Genomic DNA, 20,000 nt, shown 5'->3' on the forward strand with positions numbered 1-20,000 from the left:
TATTTATCTGTTTTTATTTTTATTTTTTTATTGTCTTTGCTGTTTTTACCCCACTTATTTTTGTCTGTTCATTCATTCATCTGTTTTGTTATTTATTTATTTATTTACTTCACAGATTTTTTCCCATTTTTTCTGTCTGTTCACTTATTCATCTGTTTTTTATTTATTTATTTATTTATTTATTTATTTATTTATTTGTTTGCTTGTTTGTTAGCTTATTTATTTACTTATTTTATTTACTTTGCTGTTTTTACGCCACATATTTTTGTCTGTTCACTCATTCATCTGTTATTTATTTATTTATTTATTTATTTATTTATTTGTTTATTTATTTATTTATTTATTTGTTTATTTATTTGTTTGTTTGTTTTCTTGCTTGTTTGCTTATTTATTTACTTATTTTATTTACTTTGCTATTTTCCCCCCACTTATTTTTGTCTGTTCACTCATTCATCTGTTATATGTTTGTTTATTTATTTATTTATTTACAAACATACTTATTTACTTTGCTGTTTTACCCCCATTTATTTTGGTCTGTTCACTCATTCATCTGTTATTTATTTATTTATTTACTTACTTTATATATTTACTTACCTATTCTATTTACTTTGCTGTTTTTTTTTTCTCCCAAAAATATTTTAGATGTATGTATTATCTAAAACAATAATAAAAATAATAAATAAAAATACTTGCTCGTGATCTCCTATCAACATTTCCAATGGGACCAAATATATGCAGCGAAAAAAAAAAAAAGTCTTTACAGCACATTAACAGACATTTAGCGCAACTGGTAACGACTGGGGGGGGGGGGGGGGGTTGACAAAAGCCGATAAGAATCACAGTGTGTTTCACAGGGAAATTATTAAAGCATAAGGAACGGGTAGATGTAATTATAGAAGGTAGTCAAAAAGTCCCAAAAATATCATGATATGAGATGCTGAAATATCACCTGAGTGGTTTGGAAGAGAAGACTAATGCCATCTACAGCCACTATAGCGTCTCTGCCCACAGATGAGCTGGCGGCACGGTCAAGGCAATAGAGTAGGGCTCTACGGATAGGAATGTTCTTGAGGTTGGTGTCATTGTTGTGCCAGTCTTCGTACAGCTTCAAAAGATCTGCGATGTAGCCTTTGGCCACAGCGGTTCGACAGTTCACCTCTGGAGAAGAACGATTGTGTTATTAGCCTGGTTTATGTTAGAAATGTATGCAAAACTCAATTTGTTTTCTAAATGTGAATAAAAAACATTTACAAAATTATGCAGTTTATGTTAATCAGTGTTTTGAGACTAAAACAAAATTTTTGTTGCAAAAATTTAGCTTGTCAAATTACATTGATTAATGGACATACCTTTTTTGATCGACATTTTGAAGAAATTGGAAAAGTCTATAATGAAAAAAAGGTTAATATATATATATACACACACATATACATATATATATATATATATATATATATATATATATATATATATATATATATATATATATATATATATATATATATATATATATTAACCTTTTTTTCATTATAGACTTTTCCAATTTCTTCAAAATGTCGATCAAAAAAGGTATGTCCATTAATCAATGTAATTTGACAAGCTAAATTTTAGGCACAAAAAGTACATTCAGTTTTTTTTATTAGAAGCCTGGTTTTCTTTAAAGTACACATGAAATCAAAACTAAGCATATTGATTTGGTTAGGGCACATTGCTAGTTTTGTGGTGAACAATTCATCTGTGCATGTCATTAAAAAAAATAGTTTGCCCTTGTGATCTAAAATTTAAATCTGACAACGCATTTCCTGTTTGTTTTTAGTTCAGTTCTCAGATTATATCTGTCTGAGGTATTGGGTATGGGTAACATACTTAGCCACGGCCCTCCAACTGTCAGTTTTGGCAGCGCTATGACAACAAACAGAAATGGTGAGGAGAAGGTGTCTGTTAGGTTGTAATAACTCTCCCAACACCATTTTCCTCATCTTTCTGGATGAAACCTACTTTACTACATCCAATCAGCTAGCAGTAAAAAATAAAACAAGCCACAATCACCGTTTCCTCAATTAATATTCCGTTTCTCTAGGAACTGTGTCACAATATGGAAAAAAAAATTGTTGACTTTCATGCGGATTTTAAAGATTTGCAGAAAAAAAAACGTCTAAAATGTCTATATATTGTTTTATTTATAACAAATGAAACATTCTGTATTTTTTAATTAACCTAGTATGGTATTAGATTTGCACAAAAAAATTGCTAAATTTCTTAATGTTGTTAAAAAAAAACGAACGAAAAATTATAATTTCCAGTAACCAATGTTATGTGACTGTGCATTTTTTTATTACAATAAAAATCTAACTAAGGGTCTGAGAATCCTTGAAGCAAACTTATGTGTGTGTTGTTTCAAGAAAACATCCATTCATTTTTTGTATTGTGTTTTATTTTCATTTGTTTATATTCATTTATTCTTCATTTAAGAATAAGATAAGTTGGGGGTTAATGAATCAATGAATATAGTCATTAGTCATTTAAATTAGTCAACTCCTATATTGATAGGAGACTGCTAATTCAGCTCAATACTGGTTAACAGGTTTGGGTATTAGAAATTCTGCTGACTTGCTGTCCAGATACCTGGATTTCCTGACAAGATCTGGCGTCTGGAGCTGGATCTTATTTATCTGGCATGCGTAGTGTGATCTAACATTATTAATCTAGTTTCTATTATGTATGTGCGCAAAAATTCGCCTTTATCGAGTCAGTTTGTGTATAGCTTGGAAGATCTATGATTTAAACTTTGCCACAGTGATCTGACAGTTAACCTCTTTACAGAAACGTTTTATTAATGTATTTTTAACTGTTTTATTACAGTTTCATTAATGTATTTCTTTAGTTTTATTCCTTGCTACCACTAGTGGAATGTATAAAAGTATAAATGAAAACACTGCACATTGACATTAGTATTACTCTGGGTCTTAATGTACAAACAAATGATTAGAAAATCATTAAATCACCACTTTCTTCAGGCACTTTCCTGAACACTGAATAATTAAACTCCAAAAATTCTGACATGGAGCAGCACGGTGGCTAAGAAGTTAGCACAGTCGCCTTCTCCCTGAGTTCGAGTGGGTTTCCTTCGAGTGCTCCGGTCTCCCTAACAGTCCAAAGACATGCGCTATAGGTGAATTGGATGAACTAAATTGGCCGTATCGTGTGTCTGTGTGTGTGAATTTGAGAGTGTATGGGTGTTTTCCCGTCCTGGGTTGCAGCTGGAAGGGCATCGGCTGCGTAAAACATATGCTAGAATAGTTGGCAGTTCATTCTGCTGTGGCGACCCCTGATAAATAAGCGACTAAGTTGAAGGAAAATGAATGAATGAATGAAAATCTGACATCCATTTAACAAAGAACGTCAGGTTAGGTTTTTTTTTTAAGCAGAAAGAGGCTTTTCGCTAGTTAGCATGTTAGAAACAGGCTAATATTTATGGGACGCATCTGTGTGTATCATTCATATTCAAATTAACCTTCTTTTTCGCTGGCTTTTTCTCTCATGTCACGCTCTGCTGTGCTGTTTATTAATAAAATGTAATAAGAACATACATCATTCGGGCACTAAAGAGCCATATCAACAGAACACAATAACACTGGGATGATGGAGAGGGAACAAAAAAGAAAAAGCATGGGACTCTGCCTGTCAGAGCGAAAAAGATTTCTCAGTGTGGCACAAAAGGTTAAATGAGATCAAAAACAAGATGGCGGAGAAAGAGCCACTCTGGGCGAGGACTTAATTTCCGTTCTTTAAGCCACTGACAGGTCTGGAGCCTGAGGTAAAGATCAGTTATTGTCCCTTGGTTCTTCGAAGAATATAGTGAGCAAGTGTATGACCACTAGCAAGGGTCTTGTCGTATTAAACATTAGGGCAATGATGACTCAATTACTCGCGGCGCAATTACGAGGTCACGCGCAATGTAGCTGGTATCAATAATGTTGCTGTGTAACATGCATCATATATCTTTGTTGAGGCTGTCGAATGCACGCTGTTGTTATGAAATATGAGTTTGTCCTTCATCTTTTATGGAGAAAAACAATAGACAATGATAATTGCATGGCATAAAAAAATAAAAAAACTACAATTAAAAGCTTGACTGTATATTAGGACTACACACTAAAACACAGTCGGCCGCCATAAATAAACTGTTGAAATGAACTAAGCGTTTGACTTGGAGCACTGCACCGAACCTTGAGCCCATTTGGGACCAACTACTTTATGTTGATCTGCTTTGTGGTTTGGAAATTCTCTAATAGCATTACTGGGAGACAAACAGCTCTTTAGAATGCGATTGGTAAAGTGGATATTGTTGTTCATGCGTACAAATTAAATAGGCCTGTTTTTTTTTTTTTTTGGGACCGGTTGGTGGCTAGGGGGGTGGGGTTAGGGTTGGATCCACGACTTCTGCAAATGTTTCTACAAGTCCACCTCTGGGACTTCACAAATGCTGACAACAGCTGCACAGGAAGCAGCTCTAATTAAATGGACATTTGGTTTCATTCTAAAGAGAAAGTGATTCATTCACATGTTATTTCAGTTCTAGATTATCTTTGCATTGTTTTGATCTGTCTGTCTCTATTGTGTTTTTTATCTGTATTTCTCTTCGTGTATACATCCATATTTCTATCCATCCATACATTTATTCATTCTGTCTATCTATCTGTATGACTATCCACTGGGACATATTCATCCACCTTTATATTTATGTATTCTTATCTATCTATGCACAGTGTGCCTCCATCCATCCATTCATTTGTCCATCTATCTATCTATCTATCTATCTATCTATCTATCTATCTATCTATCTATCTATCTATCTATCTATCTATCTATCTATCTATCTATCTATCTATCTATCTATCTATCTACATCTATTTACTTCTCCATGATATCCATCCATCTATCTATCTATCTATCTATCTATCTATCTATCTATCTATCTATCTATCTATCTATCTATCTATCTATCTATCTATCTATCTATCTATCTATCTATCTATCTATCTATCTATATCCATTTACTTCTCCATGATATCCATCCATCTATCTATCCATCTATCCATCTATCCATCTATCATCATCCATTTACCTCTCCATGATATCCATCCATCTATCTATCTTTTCACCCGGTCCGCTCCCCAAACCCCGGTGAGATGGACAGTCCCGGTCCCCCACATTCAAAAAAGGCACCGGACGACATGCGACAGGGGCCGCCAGCAAGACCCGCCCAACACCGCGAGTGACAGGAAGGGTGAGAGACTCCCCTCCCTCAGACACTTTACTGCAGGTCACAGCCAAAGGTTTCCTACACCGAGAGCAGCGAGCGGATAGGAGCCTCCGGAAGTGCTGGTCCAGAGTCCGCCTGGTGGACCAGGAGGTGTGCCTCACCCAGCCTGTTACTCTGTCGTCAAGGAAGGTCTGTTGTACTGGATCAATCGGTGGCGGGGGGAGGAAACACATCAGCTGGTGGTACCGCGCTCCAGGATCCCGGAGCTATTGACGGCCGTGTACATAACCTGGTGCGGACATTGCGGGGTCACCCTCCGAGAGCTCCAAAAGCAGTACTACTGGCCAGGACTGGAAGCGGAGGTACATCGACACTGTCAGCGGTGTCCAGACTGCACACGTACCTCCCCTCGACATCCCCCCAAACCACCGGTGTCACCACCCATCATCTGGGTGCCCTTTAGCCACACTGGTAGGAAAACGGTGAGCGAAGATTCATTTTTCTATAACCCCCTTCCACCTCTGTGTTCTCCCTCTTGTGTCAACAGCTACCGAAGGAGGACCAGGTCGACACTTAGGGGGGGGAATGTCGCAGACCTGCCAGTGTGGCTTCAACGTCACCATGGAAACGTCTCCCTCACCGAAATCACCACTCATCAAGTGCTGATCAGGGACAGCTGCGGCCCATTGGAAGAGAGGTATTTAACACACACCGTTGACATCAACGGGGGAGCATGACTAGAATGACAGCAGGAATCACGCTGACGTCTCCCTCTTCCACTGGGCACCATGACCGATACTTCACTGCACGAACTCACCGGACCCCTTTGGACACAGAACTCACCACCCTGCACATCCTCACGCACCTTTTCCCTGCTCAAGAAACAACTCCCTCAAGAAACACCCCTACGGGGATTTTCATTGCCTCTCTGTGTCCATGTGATGTCTCCCCTACGACTATATATATATATATATATATATATATATATATATATATATATATATATATATATATATATATATATATATATATATTTATATATCCATCCATCCATTCATCTGTCCGTCCGTCCATCCATCTACCCCTCCATGGTATCCCTCTATCCATCCATCCATCCATAAATTCATCTGTCTGTCTATCTATCTACATTTATAGACATAGATTTTAGATTTTTGCATTGTTTTGATCTGTCTGTCTCTATTGTGTTTTTATCAGTATATCTCTTCATGTATCAATCCATCAATCCATCCATCCATCCATCCATCCAGTGTTTGTCTATCTCTCTCTCTGTTCATCCATCCATCCAGTGTCTATCTCTCTGTATGTCTCTCCATGCATCCATTCAACAATCCACCTATCCAGTGTCTGCCTCTGTCTGCCTCTCTGTCTGTCTGTCCGTCTTTCTACAGTATCTTTCCATCTCTCAGTTTTATTTCAGATTCACTGATCTCCTTGCGGCACTGAACTAACATCACTAAATCAATGTCTGAAAGCCTGCCCCGCTAAACTGTCAAAAGAATTTCCACTTTCTTTGTTTTAAGAGAAATCCTCCAAGCTCTGAATACGACCGGTTTGGCCCATAAATCTCTCCCGCCGAAGATGATCCAAGAAGGGCAGGGGGTTCCGTATGAGGGAGTTTGCTGGACTCTAAACCCAAAGTCTCCTTGCCTCTGATGAAGGGGTTGGAAAGCAGCCAATCGCGCTGTGCGCTCAGTGCATCTAATGGAGGCCGTGGCGGAGAGCGGTGGGAGCGTTTGCGAAATGAAGGTCATCGGTATTTACTTCCACCACGAGCGCAAAACACTCACTGATGGAATTACAAAAGGAAATAAGGGGAAAAGAACAACCCATTCGTGTCGTTCCAGGTCGTTCAGCAGCCTTGGGAATCATATATTAAAACTTAAAGCTGAGAGGTGTGTGTTGTGAACCTACTTTCTTGGCTTTGCATCGCTCCCGAACTCCCAGTATGGGAGTCATGAACTTCAGAACACTGCAGTTCTATGACTTGCACAAATACAGCAATCTAAAATATTAATGCATGCAATGCTTTCTATCAGGCTTGGACTTCTAGAAGAATTTCTCGGTGCTCTTAATGTAGCCTGAGGTTTTCCAGGAGTTTAAAGTGAGGTCTGTGTGTGAATACAGTGAAATATGGAAATGCTCGACTCGGGAGATTCTCGGTCTGTTACATATTCCTGATCTGATGCGCAGAAAAACATGACAATACTTCTGTAAAGCTTGCTGGAGGAAATATGGCCACGTTAGATGATTATCAAGCACTCGCCACATCCTCCGGAGAAATAAGCGGCGCACAGACAAAAGGCGCAGACAACTTAGCTTTGCCCGACGGAGGAGAATTAATTGCGGCATCACTGGCCAGACGTGTTTCTTTTAGAGGAGGCTCCTAAAAACCCCACAGAGCATTACGTTATTCAGAGTCTCGCTGACTGCAGAGCTTCAACAGGTGTTGTGTTTTCAAAGGCAGAGTGCAGGATGACACTCACAGAGTCAGAGTGACCCCTGGAGGACGGTGGAGAAACTGCTGCTAGTGTGTGCTAGAACGTGTGCTCAGAGGGATGAATGACTGCATATTTTCTGCACTTCCTTTGTTAGTTTTTTACAGAAAAAAAAAGAACTTGACCTAGCTTTGTGTTGGGTTGAATATGTGATTTGTGTGGAGAATGTGTTTTGTTATGATGGAGTGGGTGCTTGTTTTACAATGCCAACAAAGTGTTAAAAGACTGCTAGAGACAGATATTTTGAGGGGAAAAATGAGATTGTTCTACTGTCAGTGTTTTTTTAATTAAATATGAAATTATGACTTATTTTAGACCATTTTGATGGTTTGTAAACAATAACAATGGTCCTGACGAATTTCTTGTTTTACACTTTTAATTTCCATAGCTCCAGAGAATCCTAAAAGGTCTAAATATTGATAATGTTACAACAGCTGTTTTAAGGTTGAGATATGATTAAATTGCCTCCTGTTACAGTTATTAAAATAGTTTGACAACATGCAGGAAATGTTCATAGGCCGATGGCATTACCACATTGATCTTTTTGTATGAATTAATATTAAATTACCAATTAAATGATAAGCAATTACATAAAAACAACTATGTTAAACAAGAGACCACTTAAAAATTCTCTGGATTTAAGAATAAAGATTTATGGTTTTATAAAAAAAAAATTAATTTCAGAAAATTACAAAACAGAAGGGCCATCAAACTCCAACGTTTATAAAATTAAAGATTTACTCAAACTCAAAACCTCATAAATCCAGAGAAGCTGAGAATGAATGAAAAAATAAATAAACAAATAAATAAATAAATAAAAGAATGAATGAATAAATAATTACATAAATAAATAAAAGAATGAGTAAATGAATAAGTAAAGAACTAAATAAAATAATTGGTTAATAAATAAATATATAAATACAACAAAAAATAAAAAATAAATAAATAAATAAACAAATAAATAAATAAAGAAATAAATAAATAAAGAAAGAAAGAAAGAATGAATGAATAATTAAATAAATACATAGATAAATAAATAAACGAATGAATAAATAAATAAATGAGTAAATGAATAAATAAAATAATTAGTTAATAAATAAATAAATAGAACGAAACAAATAAATAAATGAATAATGAATGAATGAATAAATAATTAAATAAATAAAAGAATGAATAATCAATAAATAAATGAATACAATACAATACAATACAATAATGAATGAATAAATAATTAATTAATTAAATAAACACATTAAAAAATAAATAAATGAATGAATAAATAAATAAATAAATAAATAAATGAATAAATAAATAAATAAATAAAAGAATTAGTTAATAAATAAATGACTAAATACAAGGAAAAAATAAATGAATAATTAAATAAATAAATGAGTAAATGAATAATAAATAAATAAAAGAATAAATAAATAAAATAAATGCATAGATAAATAAATAAATGAGTAAATGAACAAATAAATAAATAAATAAATAAATAAATAAATAAATAAATAAATAAATTAGTTAATAAATAAATAAATAAACAGAACGAAAAAAAGAAAAATAAATAATGAATGAATGAATAAATAAATAAATAAATAAAAGAATGAATGAATGAATGAATGAATGAATGAATGAATGAATGAATGAATGAATAATAAATAAATAAATAAATAAATAACTTAACAAATATTTACATACAGGTTATACCTAGTAAATCCAGAGAAACTGAGAATAAATAAATAAATAAATAAATAAATAAATAAATGTTTGCAGGACATATAGACAGGACGGGTGGGATTTTACCAAGTAGGATGCGATTCTGGATTAACATGTTGATCCTGGAACGTCAATTTTGTTAGATATGTAATCCATTCCTATTCCCTACCACTAAACCCAACCATAACTGTAAATTATTCCCAAAATCAGAGGGACATTTTAGTTGGATAACAATCATATAGAAGTATAGGCCTAACTGTAAGCCTAAACTTAACATAAACTGTACATTTATACCTTAATATGCCTGATTGGAATGTTGTTCCAAGATCAACACAGATGTCCTACTTGGTAAAATCCCACTAATCATATAGACAGACAGACAGACAGACAGACAGACAGACAGACACAGATATGATGATCATGTTTCATGTTCATAAAATTTAAAGCAATAAAAAACTTACTTGAGCTTAACATTGCAGTGAAGGTGTCAGCGGCTGCCCTGTGAAACAACAGAAAACACATCTGACATTAAAAAAATGTATATGAGGTATTTTATTTCTGCAGTTGCGTCATGCACGCACCCTTCTCTCCAAACACACATAAAGGTAAGTACAGCGGGCACGTTTCCAGATGCACTTAGCATTGGTGGAGAGAGAGGAAAAAAAGATTCCTGTCATTGTGATCATGAGCATTTATTTTGCGGCGACAGGGCTGCTGATTCAGCATAGTCTGCATATTCTTCAATACACAGGGGAGGAAATGTAGTATAATTATGAATGGCTTTGCAACAGTCTGCCAATAAATATCGCCACCGGCCTGTCGCTAGATAAAATCCAATGTCTTGAAATATGGGGAGAGAGTAAGATACGATTAGCTTCTTAAATGGAGATCTTTGGCAAAGAAAACTATTTATTTCTGGCTAAAATATGTTTGAAATATGTGCTAAATACATTTTGTAACTGTAAGGCTCAAAATATTTTTTTAAATCAAAAATACATATTTCTCAAAATGTGTTTAAAGTTAAAGAAAGTACATTTCCAACCTTAAAGTAGAGATGGATGATTTTTCTGATATTTAGCAACAGAAATATAAATGCACATTCCTTTATTTAGACATTGTAATCAAAACCACTATATATATATTTAGTAAAAATAAATAAACAAACAAACAAATAGATAAACGGCCCAAAAACTTGAAAACTTACTCTTCAAAAATCATTTGTAAGATATGTTTTAGTAAATCCATATTTTACAAACATATTCTGATCAATGAATGTAGAAAAAATGCTATATTTACATATACGTTAGCATTTTTACTAAAATAACTATATGTAAAATTTATACTTATATATTTTACAAACATGTAAATACATAAATATTTATAAATAAACATAAATAAATATATACATGAGCAATATCACACGAGTAGCAGTGCGATATGGCTGTATATCAGCACTGGTGGGAGGCGTGCATTGGCACAAGGTCAAAGCATAGACTGTAAAATATATGGACGGAGTATCCGTGACGTCACCCATAGGTTTCTGAAGAGCGCAAAAGAAGCCACAAGTAGGCGCGGCCAACCGTCGCCATTTTGTTCGCGCGTCATCGCACCCACGGCGGGACACCAAACAAGGGCAAAGAGGCGGAGAGTGGGCGGAGCTTGCTTAGACCTGGCAGACAGACTTTACTTTGGGAGAAACGCTTGATACTTTATTACCTGCGACTCGTTTGTGTTCTGACCACATGTGCTTGGTTGTACACTATATCAGTAAAGTAATTAGACTTTCAAAAACACTGTTGTAATACATTGAGCCACTAAACATTGTTCTTATGACGTTTTTCTACAGGAGGTAAACGCGAAATACTTCCAAACACTTCAGATATAGTGTGCGTTAGTAAATGCAGGACTATTGATAAAATCCAGCACAACACTGTATGACAACGCTTCAGATGACTGTTCTAGAGCCTAAAGCTAATCAATCTGTCACATTCTGGAGTGCTTTACGGGTCTAAAGAAAAATATTAATGATAAATGATCTTAAATAAAACACACACATTTATAGAGATGGTGTATAAGTATATAACTTTACTCACATGGGAAACGAGGCCACGTGAATGGTTTATGACCACAATTAAATGCACACAGCATCCCATATCATCTGATAATTGTAAGAAATAAGTCCAAAAGGCAGCTGACTGTGTAAAGCCACATAAAACAGAACAAAAATACGATGAATATGCCGAGATCAGTGGCTAATCTGCCGGATTCAGCTGAGGTGAAGTGACGGCGACCAGCGAGACCTAGCTGTCACTCAAGTGGCCACGCCCTTAATTATGCAAACTTAATATAACCTAAAATAAAGGAAATGGATGAGTTAAAAAAAAATTCACCCCCCTCACAGTTGTCATGGAGGGTAATAATAGCTATGTGAACCAAAATCGTTCTTTGTACCAGGCTGTAAACACCTTTTTTTCTGCTGTAAAGTTGGCCATTCTAACAGTGGGCTCAATTGCAACTTGCTCTATTATGGAGCCAGGACTAGCGGAATTTTGATGAATTGCAGTTTCAGTTACTTCCGTATTGGCCTCCCGAGGGAGAGCGGGAGGTTGCCGCTTGGGTCAAAGGCTGAGTGCCTTAATGTCCCACCAGTGATGATATACAGCCACATTGCACTTCTATAAGTGTAATATTGCGTTTATACAACAGTTCGACAGTATGATCGTGTATATAAAAAAGAAAATCAAACACGGAGAGTCTCAAAATCTTTTTGTATGAGGAACTACTTTTGTCTGCCATTCATGCATCTGCAGCTGATGTCAGAACAGCAGAAACCGTTACTAATTCACCAACTTTACTTTAGAGCTACTGTAGTATTTGAATGGTTCTATAGCATAATGTCTAAAGTGATGACAAAACAGGTGATTTTGTTCACATTTTAAGACTATAAGACTGAACAGCATGAAATGCCATCAGTCTAAAGACATTTCCCAGTATTTCTCTGTTGCAATCGGGATATCACAATAATTAACCCTGAAATAAGCCAAAGCAAAGCAAACAGATTACTGTTGGGTTTGCGATAATTCCATCTTTCTTTCTTTTTACTGAACTGGTCTGCAGTAGCGAAAACAGGAGACTCATTAGAAACAAACAGATGGCCAACCAAAGTAACTCTGGGTTATATAAAGAGTGGCCAACACAAAATACATACATTCCTGTTATGTGAGTCCCATCTCACACTCAATACAGTACAATTTCTTTGATATAAATACAGCACTACAACATACAAAAGAGAGAGAGATCGACTTTTATAATGTGTTAATCAGCTGTAGTTTGAAAATAAAACAATCTTCTTCTTCTCTAAGGGCTTATTATGAGGTCTCTGTCCCCATCTTGTGGATGGACAATGTCAACCATCTTTGCTCTGCTCAGTATGACATGGTGATGGATGCCGACGCGCTGTATCTCCATAATTAATTAATTCATTCATTCATTTTCTTTTCGGCTTAGTCCCTTTATTAATCTGGGGTTGCCACAGCGGAATGAACCGCCAACTCATCCAGTATATGTTTTACGCAGCGGATGCCCTTCCAGCCGCAACCCATCACCGGGAAACCCATAAACACTCATTCGCACACAGACATACACTATGGACAATTTAGCCTACCCAATTCACCTGTACCGCATGTCTTTGGACTGTGGGGGGAAACCGGAGCACCCGGAGGAAACCCACACGAACGCAGAACGGAGAACATGCAAACTCCACACAGAAACGCCAACTGACCTAGCCGAGGCTTGAACCAGCGACCTTCTTGCTGTGAAGCAACAGCACTACCTACTGCGCCACTGCGTTGCCCTCTCCATAATTATAAATATTTAAAACAGGCACTGTCCTTGTAAATAAGTTGCAATCTAAACAACAAGATTCTCACCTAAAAAGGATCAAAAGTACATTATGTTGTCCAACAGCTGCAAAATTTGTCCAAATTTAGTGTGTGTTTATTGAGCTGCTGTCACTCTATGTGGGCGGAGTAATACACAAGGGTGAGGAGCCTGTACGAGTGCTGTTATTACGGGAGTAATCGCACAGCTATCAGCCAATCAGATTCGAGAACCAGACAGAACTGTTGTCTATATATATTACAATAATAATTATAATAATATTAATAATTATTATCATTATTAAAATAATTACAAATATACAATATTTGCCTATTTAAAAATATATTTTAAGCGTTTTAAATATATTAATATATCTCATTACTTTTTACAAAAAATATTTAGAAACATATACATATATATATATATATATATATATATATATACATATATATATATATATATATATATATATATATATATATACATATATATATATATATATATATATATATATATATATATATACATATATATATATATATATATATATATATATATATATACATATATATATATATATATATATATATATATATATATATATATATATATATATATATATATATATACATATATATATACATATATATATATATATATATACATATATATATACATATATATATATATATATACATATATATATATATATATATATATATATATATATATATATATATATATATATATATATATACATACATATATATATATATACATATATATATATACATATATATATATACATATATATATATACATATATATATATATATATATATATATATATATATATATATATATATACATATATATATATATATATATATATTCCTCTTCTTTTTGGAGACAAAACAGCTTTCTCCTAGTGCGAATCACATTTTATCACCATGGAAGAAATACCACCCTAACATACCTCTCATTTCACCTCGTTAATCATTTCATTGTGCACCTCGGGTTCTTAGCTCCCTTTCCTTAAATGGGAAACGCTGTATATCTCAGCCCTTTGTGTGTGCAGCACATCAGGCTCCTTTGTGCCATCCGCGCAAACAACATTATCAAGCCAATTTCGACTCTCATCAAATCACAATTGGAATCATCTCTGTGAGTCTTTGATAGGGGTCACACTGTGGCGATGGACCACGTTATTGTCGCTGCTGGGATCGAGACGAGATACAAAGCAGATCAATGTCGGCGCCACATCTGTTCAAAACACATGCGCCGTGAACAACAGCACCAGGTCTATTATCTACATGGGGTATGTGCCGTTTAATGCTGCCCTTGTCACTCAGCTGTGCTATTCTTTGCAGTGTGTCATGTATTCGCAGACTAGAACAGTCTCTTCATTCACCGTAACATGCAAATCCCAAGGAAAAGGGAAGTGCTTTGATTTGGCCAATTCCGATCTCATTCGGACTAAATTTGTGAATATGAATTGAGGCGTGCATGAAATTTAAATGTATGAAACCTGAAAGTGAAAACAAACTTGGTATGTTGACTTCACAAATCTTTGTTTGACAGACATGAAAGCAGACAGAACATTTATAGATATTAATGTTGTTTCTGTCCAAAGAGATTTATGCACAAAATTGGATATCGCATAAAACGTTTGTGAATAAAGTGTCGTTTCTATCCAGTGAGTCAAAATAAACAAAATCGTCACTTCCTGATTAACTGGTGCCAAATATCAAAACGAAAAATTTAATTTGGAAGATGAAGGAATTAAGAATGATCAAAACTACATTTCAGATGTTTTACAATGTGGTCTTTCCACTGGTTTGTCTATTAATGCTGTCCCACTGATACATTCATTTTCTTTTCGGCTTAGTCCCCTTTATTAACCACATCGGAATGAACCGTCAACTTATCCAGCATGTTTTTTTACGCAGCGGATGCCCTTCCAGCTGCAACCTGGGAAACACCAATACACACTCATACACTATGGACAATTTAGCTTACCCAAATCATCTATACCACATGTCTTTGGACTGTGGGGGAAACCGGAGCACCCGGAGAACATGCAAACTCCACACAGAAATGCCAACTGACCCAGCCGAGGCTCGAACCAGCGACCTTCTTGCTGTGAAGCGACAGCACTACCTACAGCGCGACTGCGTCACCCTTAATGCTGTCCCATTACACCTATTTTAGTTAGTACATAATCTGTTTAAATAAAATACGTTTTTTTTTTTTTGTGCATGCGCATGGTGTACTTTATTTTGTAAATGTGTTTCCTTCATAGGTGATCCACATTTATTTAACTATATTACTATTTAACCATTTAAACTTTTGCATTCCAAAATTAGAGTTAAAATAAAAATATATATATTGGATGATGTCAAAACAAAGTAGTTTGTATAATTAGTTATACAAAAACCATAAGTAAAACAAATAATTATATAAAAGCACCAATAAACAGACAGAATGACAGACAGTACAAACAAGTGTTAGATCTATAGATCAAAAAAACCCACAGAGCAAGCAAACAGAACATGTACAAACAAATGTTAAAGCGACAAGAATATCAGTTATCAGCCAACGCAGGCTCATTGATACAAACATTTCTGGAGATCGCAAATTTGCTCCAGGAGGTACATATTATTTGGCAGATTTTGTTTTCACAAATCCACCAGAGGCCGCTGTGTTTGCTTTTTCAGATCACAACTTTGCACCGGCTGTTCTCGCGTAAAATACACAAACAACATACAAAATGATAGATGTTGCACAAAATGAATTGACAAACTACATACAACAGTTATTTAATATAAAAGGACAAAAACAACACACCAAAACAAACAGAACAGAGAGCAAAAATAAATAAATAAATAAATAAATACACATATGCAAACAATAGACAAACAATAACAGACCATTAAAAAAAAAAACAACTGACAAAACAAACTGAAGATGAAAACAACAGTAATAACAGACAGAATGATGCGGTACAAAGCAAACAGTAGACAGAAAAACAACAACGATTAATGAAAACACAGCGGTTTCACAAAAACAAGACAAAAAAATTAAAGACAGAACAACAGCTATACAAAAAACAACAGAATGAATGGTAGACAAAACAAACAAAACTTAAAATGACAAATAACAAACAGCTATACAGAACAAACGACAGACAAAGCAAACATCAAAGAAACAGAATGAACATAATCAAAAGAAACAACAACAAAAGATCACTCAAAAAAATAAGTTTAAGTGTGTTGCCCATTGCATTACAACCCACAGGGCAAATTCTTCAGTAGGATAGCGCTCCTTTGCATACAAGTCTTACATGGCTAAGCCTAGACATCAAAGTTCCTGAAAGCAAAGAAGATCAAGGTGCTCCAGGATTGGCCAGCCCAGTCACCAGATATGAACATTATTGAGCATGTCTGGGGTAAGATGAAGGAGGTATTGAAGATGAATCCAAAGAATCTTGATGAACTCTTAGTGTCACTCTACTTGTTTTAATGGAAGTTTAATGGAAGGAAAAGTTTCAAAAAACACTTTTAAAAGTTTAAAGAATAGCAATACACTGAATAAAATGTTAAAACAAATCAACTTTTGACCAAATGAATGAATGAAAACAGCAAAGGAAAACAGACGAAGGACAAGGTTAAATAGAAAGAACAGATGAGATATCAGATAGCTACTGTATAAAGAAAGAACCAACAGACAGTGATAAAAAACAAAACAATAGACGTAACCAAAAATACACAAACAATATACAAAATGACAGATAAATACACTTAAAAAGTTAAGTTTGCTGTTTGATCAAACTACTTATTTATAATGAGTTGAAATAACATAATTATTAAGGGTTTTTGGGGACAGCTTAATTGTTTAATGTTCAATCCACTTGAATTTGTAAAAAACTAATAAGCTTACTTAATTATTTTATGTTGACCCAACACAAATTGATTGTGTGGAACCCAACATTCTTTACAGTGTATAAAACAAAATGTAGAATGGACAACAGACACAACATTAGAATAAAAAATACACAACAGACGTCAAACAGAACAAATACGAAAGGGAAAAAAAAGGCACGTCTCTCTTTAGGCAAGAGTTCATCTTATTTGTTGTCTCTTTGTGCCTCTCTGCTAATACCACAACACGGACGTACAGCAGTATGCAGTCGGACCCCTGCAGAGCGCAACATTGTTAAGTTTCCATCACAGAGACAAAATGTCACTCTCTGCTCACCGACCGCAAGAGAACATAAACAGCCCAGCGGTGGAGCAGACACAAGCTCACTGACGCAAATCTACACTCCAGATCATCAGAAGTGTTCCTCTCTTTGCAGACTCTAGGAGCTCCATTAAGAAATCCTACTGTATTCTAAGTCTTTGAGTCACGCTACAGATATTAATGCGAGACACTGCAGGCAAAAACGGTTTGTTTTGTTATGCACTCGTCGATTTGAGAGTTTTTATAATGTGTGTTTGGTAATGCTTTACTTGAAGGGGGTGTTCATAAGACTATCATGACACCTTTATAATCATGATTTGACACATATCATGGATATGAAGGAGATTTTATGAATATAAAAGCTGTCGTTAGGTGCCATTTGATCAGTTGTGTTGTTTTAAATGACACTGTTTGAGATGTCTTTGTCCACTTGACATAAACAAACACATAACTTGTCATAAAACTGTCATAAACATGATTGCCATGAGGCCATTATAATTATGTCATGAATATTTTTCCAATTATTTTTTACACTGTCATTAATATTTAATGACATAGCAATGACCAATTAAAATTGTACCACTGTAGTTGAGGGCAAGAAAAGTAATAATAATGCTGTTTTAAAATTCATAACACAATTATAATGGCCTCATGACATTTATGTTTATGACAGATTTATGACAAGTTATATTGTCTTGGTATTGTCAAGATTAAGACAAACACAATTTGTGATGTATTTGTTTGTCAAGTTGTCAAAGACAGCAAATAGCATAATCTCATATTCATGTGTCATGTCATGATTATAAAGGTGTCTTATAAACACACCTTAATGTACAGTGTCACGGTGTGTGTTATTTCTATGTACAATAGAAAGAAAAATTCCAAAAAACACTTAAGAGTTTAAAATGAATGAATAATACACTGACCAAAATGTTAAAGCAAATCGACCTTTGACCAAATGAACGAATGAATACAATAAAAAACTAAAGATAGGCAGAATGAAGGACAAAGGTTATATAGAACAAACAATACACAGAATGTCAGATAGTTACTGTATATAGAATGAACCAACAGACAGTGATAAAACAAACAAACAATAGACCAAACAAAAACTGCACAAACAATAGACAAAATGACAGACAGTTATACAAAACAATTGACAAACTACATAATACGACCATTGAAAATAAGAACAAAACTAACGATACACAGAAACGACAGACAGAACAACAGACTGCAATACAAAACAAAAAATAGACATATACAACAACAGACAAACAATATACAAAAAAAACAGACAGTTGTACAAAAACAACTGCTAGAACAAACTGTAAACAAAAACAACAGCAATTCAAAATAAATATATAAATCAAATGATAGACAGAAATACCAGACAGAATGAGGCAGTTTTACAAAACAAACAGTAGACAGAAAAAACAACAATGATAAATAAAAAACACAGCAGTTTCACAAAAACAAGACAAAACAATTGAAAGATGGCACAACAGTTGTATAATACATTACAGATCAAATGGTAGACAACAACAGACAAAAACAAACAAACAAACCTTAAAATGACAGACAAAACAAAAGCAAAACACAACAAAAATATACAGAACAAAGGACACACTGTAAAAAATGTAGTTTCCACACAAATTGATTAAGGTTCCGTAAAAAAAAATAAATAAAAAAATTAAGTGAATTCAGCATTAAACAATTAAAACATTTAACATAACTTGTCATAAATCTGTCATAAACATGATTGTCATGCGGCCATTGTAATTGTGTCATGAATATTTATCCGATCTCTATTTTTTTTTAACAGAAAACACTGAATTTGTCTTTAGAATTGCTCATTAAAAGTGTCAATACTCTGTCAAATAACTTTATTACACTGTCATTCATATTTAACAACTTAGTAATGACCAATTTAAATGGTACCATTGTAGTTTAAACTGTGGAAAAATTGCGCTAAAATTGTACCACAGACAGAACAAACAAACAAACAGTAAAATGATAGGCAAAACAAAAGTAACAACAAACAGTTATACATAAGAAAGGACAGACAGAGTAAACATTAAAGCAACAGAATGAACATAATCGAATTACACATTAAACAAATGCTGAAATGATTGAATTAATGGCAGAGTGAACAAAACAAACAAATGACAGAGAGAACAAAAGTATACATAAACACATACACAAACAAATACAAAATACGCTTCTTTTATAGCCTTATAAAATTGAGTTTCATTACAATACATCTCTTTAAATGTAATTTTTCCTTTTTTTTCTGCACCGAGCCATAAATATTTACTTTTGTAGCACTTTTATGCACCAAATGTAATAGTTTTATTCAAATAAATGTTCAGAAAATTTTC

General features: G+C 34.4%; 1 protein-coding gene across 2 annotated transcripts in view; it reads right to left on the reverse strand.

Moving 5' to 3' along the window:
- Positions 1–20,000, reverse strand: part of LOC130219172 (cytosolic carboxypeptidase 4) — a 304,487-nt gene that overhangs the window by 201,800 nt on the left and 82,687 nt on the right. For both annotated transcript variants that reach the window (XM_056451477.1, XM_056451478.1), the window contains exons 7-8: positions 9,960–9,997; positions 950–1,158 (exon numbers count right to left, since the gene is read on the reverse strand). In XM_056451477.1, coding sequence (XP_056307452.1) covers positions 950–1,158; positions 9,960–9,997 — 247 coding nt within the window. The remainder of the gene's footprint in view (positions 1–949; positions 1,159–9,959; positions 9,998–20,000) is intronic.

This window comes from Danio aesculapii, chromosome 25, assembly GCF_903798145.1.
Source record: "Danio aesculapii chromosome 25, fDanAes4.1, whole genome shotgun sequence".
Lineage (NCBI taxonomy): Eukaryota > Metazoa > Chordata > Actinopteri > Cypriniformes > Danionidae > Danio > Danio aesculapii.